The sequence below is a fragment of the Chelmon rostratus genome, chromosome 23, assembly GCF_017976325.1.
Source record: "Chelmon rostratus isolate fCheRos1 chromosome 23, fCheRos1.pri, whole genome shotgun sequence".
In the NCBI taxonomy this organism is placed as follows: Eukaryota; Metazoa; Chordata; class Actinopteri; order Chaetodontiformes; family Chaetodontidae; genus Chelmon; species Chelmon rostratus.
In genome coordinates, this window is record NC_055680.1 from 16,982,103 (window position 1) to 16,995,266 (window position 13,164).

Sequence of the window (13,164 nt, forward strand, 5' to 3'; positions counted from 1 at the left end):
CAGATGCTTCGACAAAGTAGAGCACAGAGTAGGAAAGTCCTCACTAATTAATCTGCTCCTGCTGTTCCTGTTTCAAGATATCTGCTAGCTAGCGTTAGCCTCCTGGCTACATGGCATAACAATAAATAAAGTAGAATCCACACACTAATTCGACCGATGGCTTCATCTCTTCTCATCTTAATACCTCATTAACAACTACAAATCAAAAAAACTGATAAGCGTGCAGTGACTGTTAAATTTACTTTGAGATAGCCAGAGTTAGCAAGCTGCCTATAGCCACAGCATGTGTTAATGTGGTGCAACTACCCACTTCACTGTTTATGGGACTGTCATGGCTCAAGACAGCTAATGTAGTGTGCTACAAGTTTTTCATTAATGGTCCATTTATTAGGTTTTTGTGACATCTAGCACAGAGGTCACAGGCCTATGGTGGCTGTGAAAAATGCAACAGAGCTAATGAAGAGACATGGTTGAAGAGGACCCCCTTTGCAGATATGAAGAGCTCATTTTAAGCTAACAAAAGCATGACGATTCTTATTTTGAGGTGATTACACACTAATGAAAATTATTATTATATTCCATTTCTGCAAAAAGATCCCTCTAAATCTTGCTTGAACCTTTTTCCGCACCTTGGGGGACCTCGATTTTCTGTAGTTTTTCTTTAACTCGGCTTACTTATAGAGGGCTGTGTGACACCTTAGATTTCTGCTGGCTGTTGCGTCACAAGGCAGGCCTCTTGGCCCAGAAGAAGAATATGAGGACATGTGAACACCTGATTACCACAGATGGCTTTAGAACCCAGAACCACGCTGCTGTTTTTTTTCCTCCTCGGCTTAGCAACAGCCGAGGCTAGTACAGCTTGTTTGACCTCCAATTGTCAGCTAGGAGGGGCACATAGATTTAATTTTACAGGTATTGATAATCCTCCAGACTTGATAGCGTAATATGGCTTCTAAGAAGTTGAGGCTTTCGCTAAAACAAGGCAAGAACAGTACATTTCATGTGCCAGTACTCCTTAAAAACCAACGTACTTATCATTTGTTTGAAGTCATTACATTTATTATAATTGTCCTGTTTTATCTGCAGTCTGTGGTGGATGTGCTTTTGTTTTTTTGCCAGTTTTGAGTGTGATCACATCATGAACCTTTGCACTTGTTTCCATGTTTCTACCTACAGTGTGACTTCAGTAATCTTTGCAGCACTTTTAGTCTCGTCTCCTTCTTTCTTTTCTTTCTTCTCGGCTTTACCCTTCAACTCCGTTTTTACTTTCTCCTTAGCTGCTCCATCCTCCTCCTCCTCCCCCTCTTCCTCCTCATCCAGCTGGAGGCTCCCAGAGGAAAACCTCATCCTGGCGAGTCCACCGGGTCGTACCACTTTCCCTAGTGGGGGTGGTGGGCAGTAATATGGATAGAAAACCTCTGGGTCTGAATCGCTGTAGCTTCCTGTGGTTCCTCCAATCATACATAGCGAGGTGGGTCGTTCGGGCAGAGGGGAGGAGTTTAGCGGGAGGTAGGTGGGTCTGGTGGGGCGTGACAGGTGGGGGTAGTAACCAAGGGGGCGGAACTCAGAGGCGGGGTTGGAACTCCTTGAGAGGTGAAATTTGACATCTGGTTGGCTAGCCACACGGCGAGGCAGCCCCGGGAGGAAGTTGGAGTCATCGCTGTAATGCCCTGCCTCTGTATGTCCAACACCCAACAGCCTTGCTCCATTGCTTCCTGGCTGATAAACCCTAGCCAATCCCAGCCCGCCTGAGCCGGAAGGGCGGAAGTTCCTCCTGATTGGCGAGATGGACGGCGAATCATGACCGAGTGGATAGAAAGATGGCCGTGATAGGCCATCCATGGTGACATAATCCCGCCTCCTTGCATGTGGCAAACGCTCCAGTGAGGAAACAGCGACGTAGTCCGTCAAGTAGGGGTGTCGGCTGAGAGGCGAGGAACCAGCTAATGGGAACGTTGGTAGGATGGGGTGATACTGGTAGGCAGGACTGTTTGGATACAGAAGAACCAACTGCTGAGCTGCATCCGGGTGTGGCTGGGGATTGGGCCGACGCCGTGAACGGTTGCCATAGACACCGGCCAGCCTTTGGGCTTGGCGCTGTGCCCCGAGCCGTCCCCCCCTCATGTCCTCCATCACAGATGTGGAGGCAGATCTTACCTTGGGTGAGGGGGGTAACTGGTGTAGAGATGGAGAGAGGGAAGTGACTTGGGAGAGAGGGCGGCTCCTCTGGGTGACCTCGACAGATGATTGGCTGCGCTTAGCCCTTCCTCCACCGAGTTCGATGTCATCGTCACCTCGGTGATGTGGGTCCAACTCATCATGACTGCGGACCACCAAGGCATGACTCGACCGAGGGAACGGGTGGGAGTGCTCGTACAACTGAGGAGGTACGACACACAAAAACATTAGTGTTGCCTATTTAAACCAATTTACTAAATGTTAAACAATAAAAAACAGCAAATATTTGGCATCTTATCCAGAAAGATTACTTAAATGATTCATTTTCAAAATTCTTTCTGATTCCGTTTCTGCTGATCGACTTAACGATGGATCTACTAGTCGATGCAGCTCTACTTCAGAATTTACATGCATGGTCTTGAACAGTAATTTTGATTACTTCTTTGGAGACGTCCGTGAGGAGATCAGGAGAAGAGCGACACTGTCTGGGATCAAAGTCTGACTGACAGTAGGTCCTGGATGTAGAACAAGAAGACAAAAAGAAAAGATGGTACGTGCAGACATTAAGAAATAGCTTCTATCTTTGTTAGCTCGTGTTTTATCTCTTCGCCTTTATTTCATTTCATGAATGGTTTCATGTGGTTATTGGAAGTTCACAGGATAATTTCCTACCATCTGGTGCTTTAGCTTTGACCCTTAGCCCACACAAGAGAGTGGTAAGGTTAGTTTAACAATCGTATTTGTTAGCTAAATGCTAAGCTATACAGTAAATTCAACAGGAGAAGGCAAACACCAGTAACACCAGGTTGATCCTTGATCAAATTAGATATTTAGCATCCTGTTGGGGTTTGGCGTCCCCAACAGTTCAAACACTTTGAGAATCAATGCAATGAGGCCCTAAACCACCTCTGCTGGTTCTTGATGGATCAATGCTGTCAGCAGCCTTACTGGTGATATTTTCTTCATTTTGGTGGTAAATTGAAGCTCTGGACTCTGTGTACTCTTGGACTGAGAGGTTTGATACATCCATCTTTCAAATTATTCTCACCTCTCAAAGTGTGAAGGCTTCTTTTCCCCTGATCCCATACACTCTAGCAGCTGTTTTTGGGTCCGCCCGCTGCCACACAAGATAACACATCATCATCTCGGCTTACCAAATGCATTCTGATACTTATAACTCTTGTACAACAACAATCAGGGTAACAGGTTGTCCCGTGTCCTGAAACCTGCATAGATGACTTGAATTCAACTTGTTTTAACAACAATCAAAACTAGAAAAGCTAGAGTGTGAGTGCACCTTTATATCATATGTGTGTACCTGTATCTGAAGCTGGAGCCCTTACTGGACAGCAGTGTTTTGTGTATTGTCCTGGGTTCCTCTGCCAGTCTGAAGAAGGCGTGGTACTCCACACAGTTCTTCCAGAAGGACTTACACACATCTCGACTGGCCATGGAGAACTCTAGCGTGTCCTTACCTGACGGCTGGATGGGCATCACACAACTCAAACAGTATGAACACATATAAATACTGAACACATGCAGTCACAACTTCAGTCCACCGATCCGTGGAGTTTTAAACAAACAAACTAAGGATTAGTCCGCGTCCTCACCCCAACTTTGTCGTGCAGTTTGATGAGGAAATGTTTGCGCTTGAAGCTCAGCTTGCGGATCTTCGCCCAGCTGAATGTGTTGATTTTGGTGTTTCCCTACAAGACAAGACACAGAAGAAACGGTTCCATTCATGTGTCCTTCAGTCAATGACAACAGTCTTATAAAGATATAACATGCTGACTTTTAATATTGTATGTTAAAGCCTCCTAACATTTCTCACATGAATTTTGTCAGTTTCACATGTACACATGTGGAGAATTTGACCTGTTGGTGGCGCTTGTTGAAAAGTCAAGGGTCACCAAGGTATTGTGGATTCATCCTCCGGATACCTTGAATGCCTTTACCAAATTTCAGGGCAATCCATCCAATATTCGTTGCGACATTTCCCTCTGGACTCTGGACCTAGAGCTGAACTGCCAGTGTGGCTAAAACAGCACCACCTCCTGGCAGAATAGAGGCACGTCAAGGTCTTTTACGAACCTGACGCACCAAGTGATTTGTTACACAGAACCAACTGAGAACTCGTCCTTGGGAACTGTTTGAAAAAGGGCAGACACATTTGGACAGTACTTGGCAGGTGATTGGATGAACCATCTGTCTATCACCATCTACCATGGACTAACTTCAACGAACACGGAAACATCTTTTCCATCAAGAAAAGCCTTCAGTGATGTTCTTAGCTTTTCTTAAAATACAGAAAATTCTCCACTTCTGATACAATAGGAAGATATAAGTTATCCGAACCGCTCTTGTTCGGCCAGAAGCACATAGCTTGAAGTCTGGCGAGATGGATTCCCCCGCAAAGTAAGCCTTTGAGACCAACAACCACATACCTGAAAGACCAGTACTCCAGAGTGTGTGACTGCCAGGTTGATCCTCATGCCCTCCCCGTCATGGGCGGAGTGAGGCCTGATGCCGTACATGTCCAGCTTCCTCGCCACCTCCAGCAGGTGGATGTCAGAGTCTGCTGGAGACACACCTCTACAGAGAGACGAGGACAGCAGGACAGAGTGACAACCTTCCACACAGCCGTCTCTGCTCCACAGAGCGGTCACTTCCTGTCTTTACCTGTGTTTCTTGTGAAACTTGATGATCTTGTGGTCCAGATACTCCTGGTTGGGGACGTACTGCTTCATCTCTAAATGGTGACAGTCCAGCTCCTCGTCATAGTCCCCTAGCTCTGCTGCAACACACACACACACACACACACACACACACATCAAGTATGTAAGTATTATCACCAAAGTGTTGCTGTAGCAGTAAAATGTTGCTGTCAGTGTTTTTCTATCATATCTGATGTTTGTGGATTAATATTCCTGCTGCATTAATGCTGCATTTTACTGCTGCAGATGTTTCAGCTTGAGCTCATTTCAACAACTTTATATCCTGTTGGCTGGTTTAATCCACAGCGATGCATCATATTCTATAAGATCATTATATGTTTGTAGCGTGGTTGTCCTGTGAGAACCTCATATCTCAGAAAAACAGGCTGTTTTCAGCTTTGTGATGCATTTTCAGCTGATCCAAGAGGCTTTTAAAACTGTTTATTTAGCTGAAGAAGGACGAGAATTTTCTCAACACATAAAGGACAACTTCATCCTTAAGTTTATCACAAAAATTCAGCACATCTGGAGATACGTGGTTTTCACTGCAGTACAAATACCTCAGATTTGTACTTAAAATGAAAAAGTACTATTAATACACATTAGATGAATTGAATTATGTTCAGTGACTTCACCTCCTGATGATAACTGACATTTTTTAAATGTGCAGATTTAAGTGTGTTGCACTTACACTGCAGTATATGAGAGACCAGCAGGGCGGCGCTGTTGTCATGGCAGGTCAGACTGCCGTTAGACAAGTCCTGCTTTATCTGTAAGGCAAACAGATACCTGCACACACACACACACACACACACACAGGACAACACACCCTCTATATGAGTGAGAGGACTCAGACAGTCCAGATTGGACAAAGATCCATATAATGAGCACGGTGTTACCTGGTGAGGCCTCTCTTAAGTTGTCCAGGATCTGGTGGGAAGAACTTCACTATAAACCTGAAGAAGAGATCGTTGGTGTCTGACAGAGAACAGAAAGGAAAAAAGACAAAAAAAAGATGGATTGAAAGATGTTAAAGGAAAATGAAAAGCATGAAGTGTTAGTGCGTCCATGTATTTTGATAAATGGAAAAACTCCTGCAGCTGATATCTAAGTACCGTATATTCAAATTATGCTATTTTATGCTGCATTTCAGGTGGAAATATTGTGCTTTTTTACATCAATACATGTATGCTAACTATATTTATTAGATTCAGATGAATAATACAACATATAATTATGACATATTATTATTACAGTCTATTAACCCTATAATGCCTGACCCAAGAAATAATGGACAGAAAATTCTATTTTTTTTATTTGAAGACTTTATTTGCCCCTTTAACATTTTATTTTTTAAATAAAAAAAAATATGTTTTTTTGTTTGTATTGTTTTGAGCAAAGTTTTTACCACATGGTAATGCAAAACGTTTCAGAAATGCATGTATCAAATATGATACCCACGGCATTATAGGGTTAATTTGCAGGACATTTAAAAGCTACCTTGCAGTATATAAGGAAAGTGAAGTATTTTTATAAGTCCACCATTCTGTATAGTGTGAGTGAGTGCTTTTAGTACTTTAAATTACATTGAGTGCCAATACTTCTGTAGTTTTACTCAAGTGCAATTGTGAATGCAGGTATTCCTTAAATATCTGAGTACTACTTTAAATTTGCTCCTGTCGCTTATCAAACACCAGCAAGCATCATGTGAAATATGGTTTTATTTAATGTATTTCGTGTATTTTCAGGAAGCAGCATCGTTCCCTCGTCATGTTTCCTGAAAGATGAGCCGTTAATTAGAAAGAGAAACTTTGACCTACATTTAATCTGCTTGGCCAGCGGCTTCAGCAGCTCCAACCACACCTGCAACACAAACACATCAAATGACGACGAAATCAACGTATTCTGCGTGTTCTCACGTGTGTTGGATTTTCTTACGTAGTTGCCGCTCTGGTGTCTGAACTCCAGTCCGAAGTACTCCTTCTCCAGCAGCTTCAGATGGCCGCACACTTTGTTGAAGAAGTCGCCGCCTAAAACCTTTTGCTGCGACAGAATTAAAGCGGGAGTGAGAGAGCGAGAGGGATGATTGGATTTTTTAATTGAGACGCTCTTAAAACTGAAGTCCAGGGACTCTCAGGGGACCCGAGACTACGAGGTGCAGCTCAGTTTCTCTGTTACTTGGTTCACAGGAACTTTGCATAATGAGAGTCTGTATAAGTCACTGTTTCAGGTCAGATAAACTGGAGGTCTGCTGTTTCCAGTGTGAACGGCCTGCTGAGTTCCACTCCTGCACACAAAAAGGTGAGAAAAGTTAATGTTGGTGTCAAACAGCTGCTGGTTTACACAAAAAGGAAAAACCTGAAGCTCTTTTTAACTTAATCCCACACTGACCCGTCCAAATCTTTGGTGGAAATAGCTGCAAAATCTTAGCATGCTAACAGGTTGAACTAAGATGGTGTTAGCATCCGATGTTAGCATTATGCTCAAAGCCCTCCTTCATGCAGCCTCACAGAGCCGCGAGCATGGCTGCAGACCCTCGTCTTCAAAATCAACTTAACACATTTTCTTTTGATAAAGTTTCCTTGAATTTGGTGAGAAGAGTATTGTGACCGAGACATGTGCTGAGTGAGACATGTCTCGACTGGACGAACTGATAATAATAAAAATGTTTGTCATTTCAGTCAGTATATCTGCTGATGAACAAACAAACATAAGCAAAAAAAAAAAAAAACCTGCTCTAGAAACTCCTCGACTTCCATCAGAACCAGGCCGACATGTTCATATTGCTCTTGCAGATTTTATGACACTAATGGGGTTTTTGTGCAGCACAGCTCTGTTTTTGAAGCTCGACCGTCAGCCTGAATCTGTTTCATTAAACACACGCACGTTTAGCATTTTTAGCTGTTTTTGCAGCCGCTAAAGTGGAAACGTTGCCAGTTTCGGTGCAATCAAACGAAGGAGGGGCGTGCACACATTGACCTGTCTGCATCCTTTGCATCTCATCTTTTCCTCAAACGACTCCTCTTCTCGCCTCCTCTCTCTTCATCGCTCTGACCTTCCCCTTCGTCTTCTCTCTCTGTAATTACTGAGTTGGTGTTTGTGCATCGTTACTGCAGCGACAGAAGGTTTTTTTTAGTTTTTTTAGTGCTGTCTGCTAGCTGGTGTTTAGCAGCCCGTCGGGGGTCACTGGGCGTCGTTCATTAACTTGTCATGAGAAAGCGAGAGAGGGAGGAAGAGGAGGGACAGAGCAGCTGTAAGCGATTATAAAAGGAACACAGGCCGAACTGATGATTACTGGAAACAAATGGCTGCAGCAGAGCAGTCAGAGTCAACAGAGCGAAACAGAGAGTTTAACCGATCTGCTGGCTGGAAACTCATCTGCGGAACAACAACAACCGTCTCTTCAAACCAAACGCAGATGCAAAATGATTTATTTTCTAATCATGTCTGTTTTTAATGCTAAGCTAAGTAAGCTACAGCTGCATTTAGCTTGGCTTTCCAGTCTCCTCTTGGTTTGAGATGTTTATTTAAAGAGAAACTCCACTGATGCTACATGTTAAAGTCTGTTTCCAGGTGTTGGAGAATTTCTGCACATGTGGCGCTTGGTGAAATCTGATTTCCTCAAGTGATGTCACTTGAGTCGGCGTCGGTTAGGCCCAAGACTTCGAAAATGAAAACATAAAAAAAAATAAAAATTTGGGCGTGGAGTTAAAAAGACCTAAGATGAACAGACGTCTGTAGCTGCTCCTCATCTCTGCTTGAAGACGGCAGCTCAAGGCTACATTACCCTCTGCTAGCATCTCCGACTGAACTGTTTCCGGCTGAGTTGCATTGTGGGTAATGTAGGTTTCGCTGAGGAAGAAGACAGAATGGTATGAATAAAGCTCTGTTCCTGCAGCATCGATTTAAGATCTTTTTAAAAAGTTGTCCATCGAGAGTCTGATCATGTGACCGGCGTGAAATGCTAAATTTAACACAGCAGCAGCCTCCATTCTGTCACACTGACTACATTTACATGCACACTAATATTCCACTACTATTCCACCGAATATGACAATATTCTGAATTTGATATGGGTCGTGAAAACAGCGAATTCCAGTAGGATTTTTCAAATTAGGCCCTATTCCCGATTTAAATGAGACCTTATTCCCCAATTAAGACAAATGGGATATTCTGATATTGTTCAGGTTTCAGGAGCTTCTTCTTAAACACTCAGAACAGGCGACAGGCCAACATTTCTGTTCGGCAGGAGAAACAAAGCTACTTTTAAACATCATGAAAGACTTGGATCAACAGGTTTCGGATGAACGGATACATTAGTGGAACATTCATCGTCATTAGCCGGAATAATAGCAAAAAAAAACAACATTTTACTATATTATTAACAATATTTTCTGTCTTTTTTAATGCTTCCACTAGGAGGCGCCAAAGGCGTCAACTTCAGATCCTGCACAGTACACATTTTCCTGTGTCCCATCCGTCCATCTTTTCTCTGATCATGAACTGGGTTTTGCCTTGAAGGCTCTGGGATTGGACACACACACAGACCTTGAAACCTATTTTTATGATTTCACTGTGTTTGTTCTGTCACACACACATTCATTACCTCCTCTTCTGACTAGATACACTATATTTATCACAGGGTGGGCAGAGTTTATTTTTGCCCTCATCCATCCATCCATCCCTTTTCTTTCTCTCTTTTATCATTCCTTCCTTCATCTCTCCTCCTCCTCTTGTAAAGATGCTACTCATGTCCCGGAGGGTGCTGGGAAAGCGACAGAGAAAGCATGGGCGTGGAAAATGGAGCTTCTTTGCTAACACAATACTGCAAGCCACACACACACACACACACACTGAAAGTCTCCCCTTATTGAATGCCTTGCAGGCGGCGTCACCATGTTTTTCTGGAGCTGGACAGCAGAACACATGACAGTTCATAGACAGCAGAGTGCTTCACATCCAGCTGTTCACACGTCACGCAGATGTTTGGATTCAAACACAGACCAGAAGTTAACCTCCACCCCTTGTTCCACTCCTCTGCTGTTGTGAGGAAGATATACAGGAGTGGACACAATAATGTGAACACCTGCCCTGCCTGCTCAACAAATATTTCTACAATAAAACTTAACTAAATAAGGCATTTTTTTAGATTGACCTTTGTTGTGTTTGAATGCATTTAATTCTAAGATGTGTATTTATGAATGAATGAAAAGTGATGAATCTCCACCAGCACACTGTTAAATTTTATATCAGTATTTTTAGCCATGATTTGATTTATTATGCAAACATTCATGATTTCTTCCTGCTAAACCACCTGATGTTTTTCCAGTCAGATGAATTAAACCTGGAAGAAAAACTATAAATGTGAACAACTTCACAAGTCGAGAAATTGTTCGTCATTAATCGAAGTTTTTGTTTTAAGTGTCTTCTAGTCTTTGTCCCTTTTGCCTTTTTTCTATCAGACAGATACAGAGTTAGATGATGTGCAGATTATACTGTCCTGTCTTCCATCCATCCATGAATCCATCTATGGCTGCGACTAATCATCATTTTCATTATCAATGAAAGTGGCGATTATTTTCTTGGTGGAATAAATTGTTTGGCTGATGAAAACATTGTGGAAAACACTCGTCAGCTTGGCCTCAAGCCTCCGTCTCACATCACTTTAATCTCTGTGTCCTGGCCTCTTCTGTCTGTGATTGTCCAACAAAGACATCAACACAGCGGGAGAGTATTTCGAGTAACAGCAGCCTGAAGGGTCGACGAGCAGGAAGTGACGAGCTGTGAAGCATCACCTGACGGAGCAGCAGCTTTTCAGCTCAGGTACAAACAGCTCTCAGATCTGTTACTTGTCTTCTGCTTTAACTGTAAAAGTCTCGCTTGAACTGATTCTGGTTGAGAGTCTTACTTACGGAAAAGTATTAGCATTAAAATATAATTAAAGTACCAAAAGTACAAATTTTAAGCCACTTTTTCGCCACCTTATATACTACTTGGTATTTTAAAGGTACACTATGCAAAAAGTGTGGTTTACTGTCGGTATTCAAACATATTTGTGTCCTCATCTTTTGTAGCTTTCTCTTGGATCAGATCTACTGTCTGCCACCTGATCTCTACCTGTGCGCTGTTATTGGCTGGAGGCGTCACACCCAGACAGGCCGACCACAGCGAGAGAAGAAGAACATAAGAAAACACAGGCAGAGGGCCACGTCTCTGCAGGTAAATACACCACATGCACCTTTACCTGGCCAAAAGTGATGATTGACAGTTACTTTTATATGAGTCCACATATAGACACTCTCTTCAGGAAAGTCCTGCATAGTTTACCTTTAATATATCATAATTTAGTCATTTAATTACATTTATATATGATATAAATAATCTACAAGGTAACTAATGTTGGCAAATAAATGTAGTGGAAGTATAGAGTATAAGTACTTGAGTAAATGTACTCCACTACTGGTGCTATAGTGTCTTCTGTCAGCCTGGTGCGAAAATATTCCAGAAATCAGGACTTTTCTTTCTTTGTTTAGTAAGGAGAGAAACAAAAACAGCACAAAAAGGATAAAAAAAAAAACATTTAAATACGACAAGAATGAAAAAAAAACAGTCAAAGCCAACAAAAGCGACGAATCAGCTGCGTCAGAAGTGGATGATGAATAAATATCAGTTAAAATTCAGGTTTCACAGAAACTCACCTCCACCTCGAACGTGCGCTCGCTGTCATCCAGGAAGATCACGCGCAGCCGGAGCTTCGTCTCCTTGGAGACCCGGGACTTGGTCGTGAGGCTCCCGAGTCTCCGGGTCCGCCGGTGCGGGTCCCCCATCTCTATTACCAACAGCAGTCATCCATAATGTCCTCCACCCTGAGAGTAAAGGCAGCAGCACGACGGCTTCACGCGCTCCGCACCATCATCATCATCATCCTCCTCCTCCTCCTCCTCATCATCAGGGGATCCGTGCCTGCCGCTGAGCGCGCGCTCTCCGAAAGTGTGATGGCACGCTGACGTTGCTTCCAGAGACTGACCACTATAACATGTACTTATACTACAGTGCTGAAGTACTGCGTTCACAACGATACTTCAAATACCATCAGAAAAATACTGCAAATATCAGAAGTGCTCGTTTATGTTCGTCAGAACAGCTCCGACACTTTTATTTTACTACATATCAGATTATTTAACTAACATTTAATATTAACATCAACAAGCATCATTTTTATGAAAAAAGTACATTTACTCCATATTTCAGTGGGAACTGTAGTTCTTTTTATTCCACTACATTTATTTAACCACTGTAGTTACTACAGATTATATTACACTAAAAACATATGACAAGCTTAGAGTTATACATATAATTAATAAAGTAAACTGCCAAATGCTTTATAAAGTACTTAAGCTCTGGTGGAAGAAGATGCTTCCTGTACACACAGTAAAAATACGTCAAGTAAAAGTGCATCATTAAATATATTACTTAAGTCAAAGTACATAAGTATCATCAGAAAAAATGTTAATGTATCAAAAGTAAAAGTACTCAATATGCCGAGTGTGTTATACTATTATTATATTATGTTTTTATGTTGTAGTTTGTTTTCAGCAGTGAAAAGTACATTTACTCCATCTATACTTCAGTACAGCTTTGAGGTACTTGTACGTTCCATGACATTACACAGGGAAATACTGCACATTTTACTCCACTACCTTGATGTGACAGCAGTTACTAGTTAATTAGCTAATGAAAGGCTGTGCGCAGCCTCACAGGTGCTTTTAATCACCCCGGCTGATTGGACCTCGTGTCAGGTGTAAATTGGGCGGAGCTACGCTGGGAATTCAAGCGCAGTGGTGATTAGGCTCCATTAGTGGGAACACCTGTGTGGGCGGCCGACAGGTGTGCAGGGCTTGGAAGGTTTTACACACAGCTTTATAGAACATGATTAAACTGACGGCACCTAAATGCATCAGTGGTGACGAATCAATAAGATCAAACAGTTTAACACTTCGATCTGATAATACAGAACTTTAACTTAAACAGCATTTTGAGTGCAGCACTTTTACTTGAAGCACTTTCACACTGTAGTTTTTCTACTTTTGCAGGTTTAATTTAGGTGTTACAATCAAAACTGATCACATATTTTTGTGTAAAATACTAAACTGAGCTGAAAAAGAACTGTGATTAAAAACAGCAGCAGTATTTGAATATTATCAGAATATTAAAGGACCTTTTATCGGATTGTTGCTTTGGCAGCTACTACTAAAGCAACAGTAAATACATA

At 42.3% G+C, this 13,164-nt stretch overlaps 1 protein-coding gene across 1 annotated transcript; it reads right to left on the reverse strand.

Annotated features, from left to right (window-relative positions):
• Positions 1–1,170: 1,170 nt before the first annotated feature.
• On the reverse strand, positions 1,171–11,719 carry LOC121626824 (FERM domain-containing protein 7). The gene is made up of 12 exons (XM_041965512.1): positions 11,591–11,719; positions 6,831–6,935; positions 6,713–6,755; positions 5,792–5,870; positions 5,584–5,681; positions 4,858–4,972; positions 4,623–4,770; positions 3,789–3,884; positions 3,497–3,660; positions 3,227–3,295; positions 2,618–2,693; positions 1,171–2,379 (listed from the first exon to the last, which is right to left on the reverse strand). The coding sequence occupies exons 1-12, from the start codon at positions 11,717–11,719 to the stop codon at positions 1,171–1,173; spliced, it is 2,331 nt and encodes a 776-aa protein (XP_041821446.1).
• Positions 11,720–13,164: the final 1,445 nt, after the last annotated feature.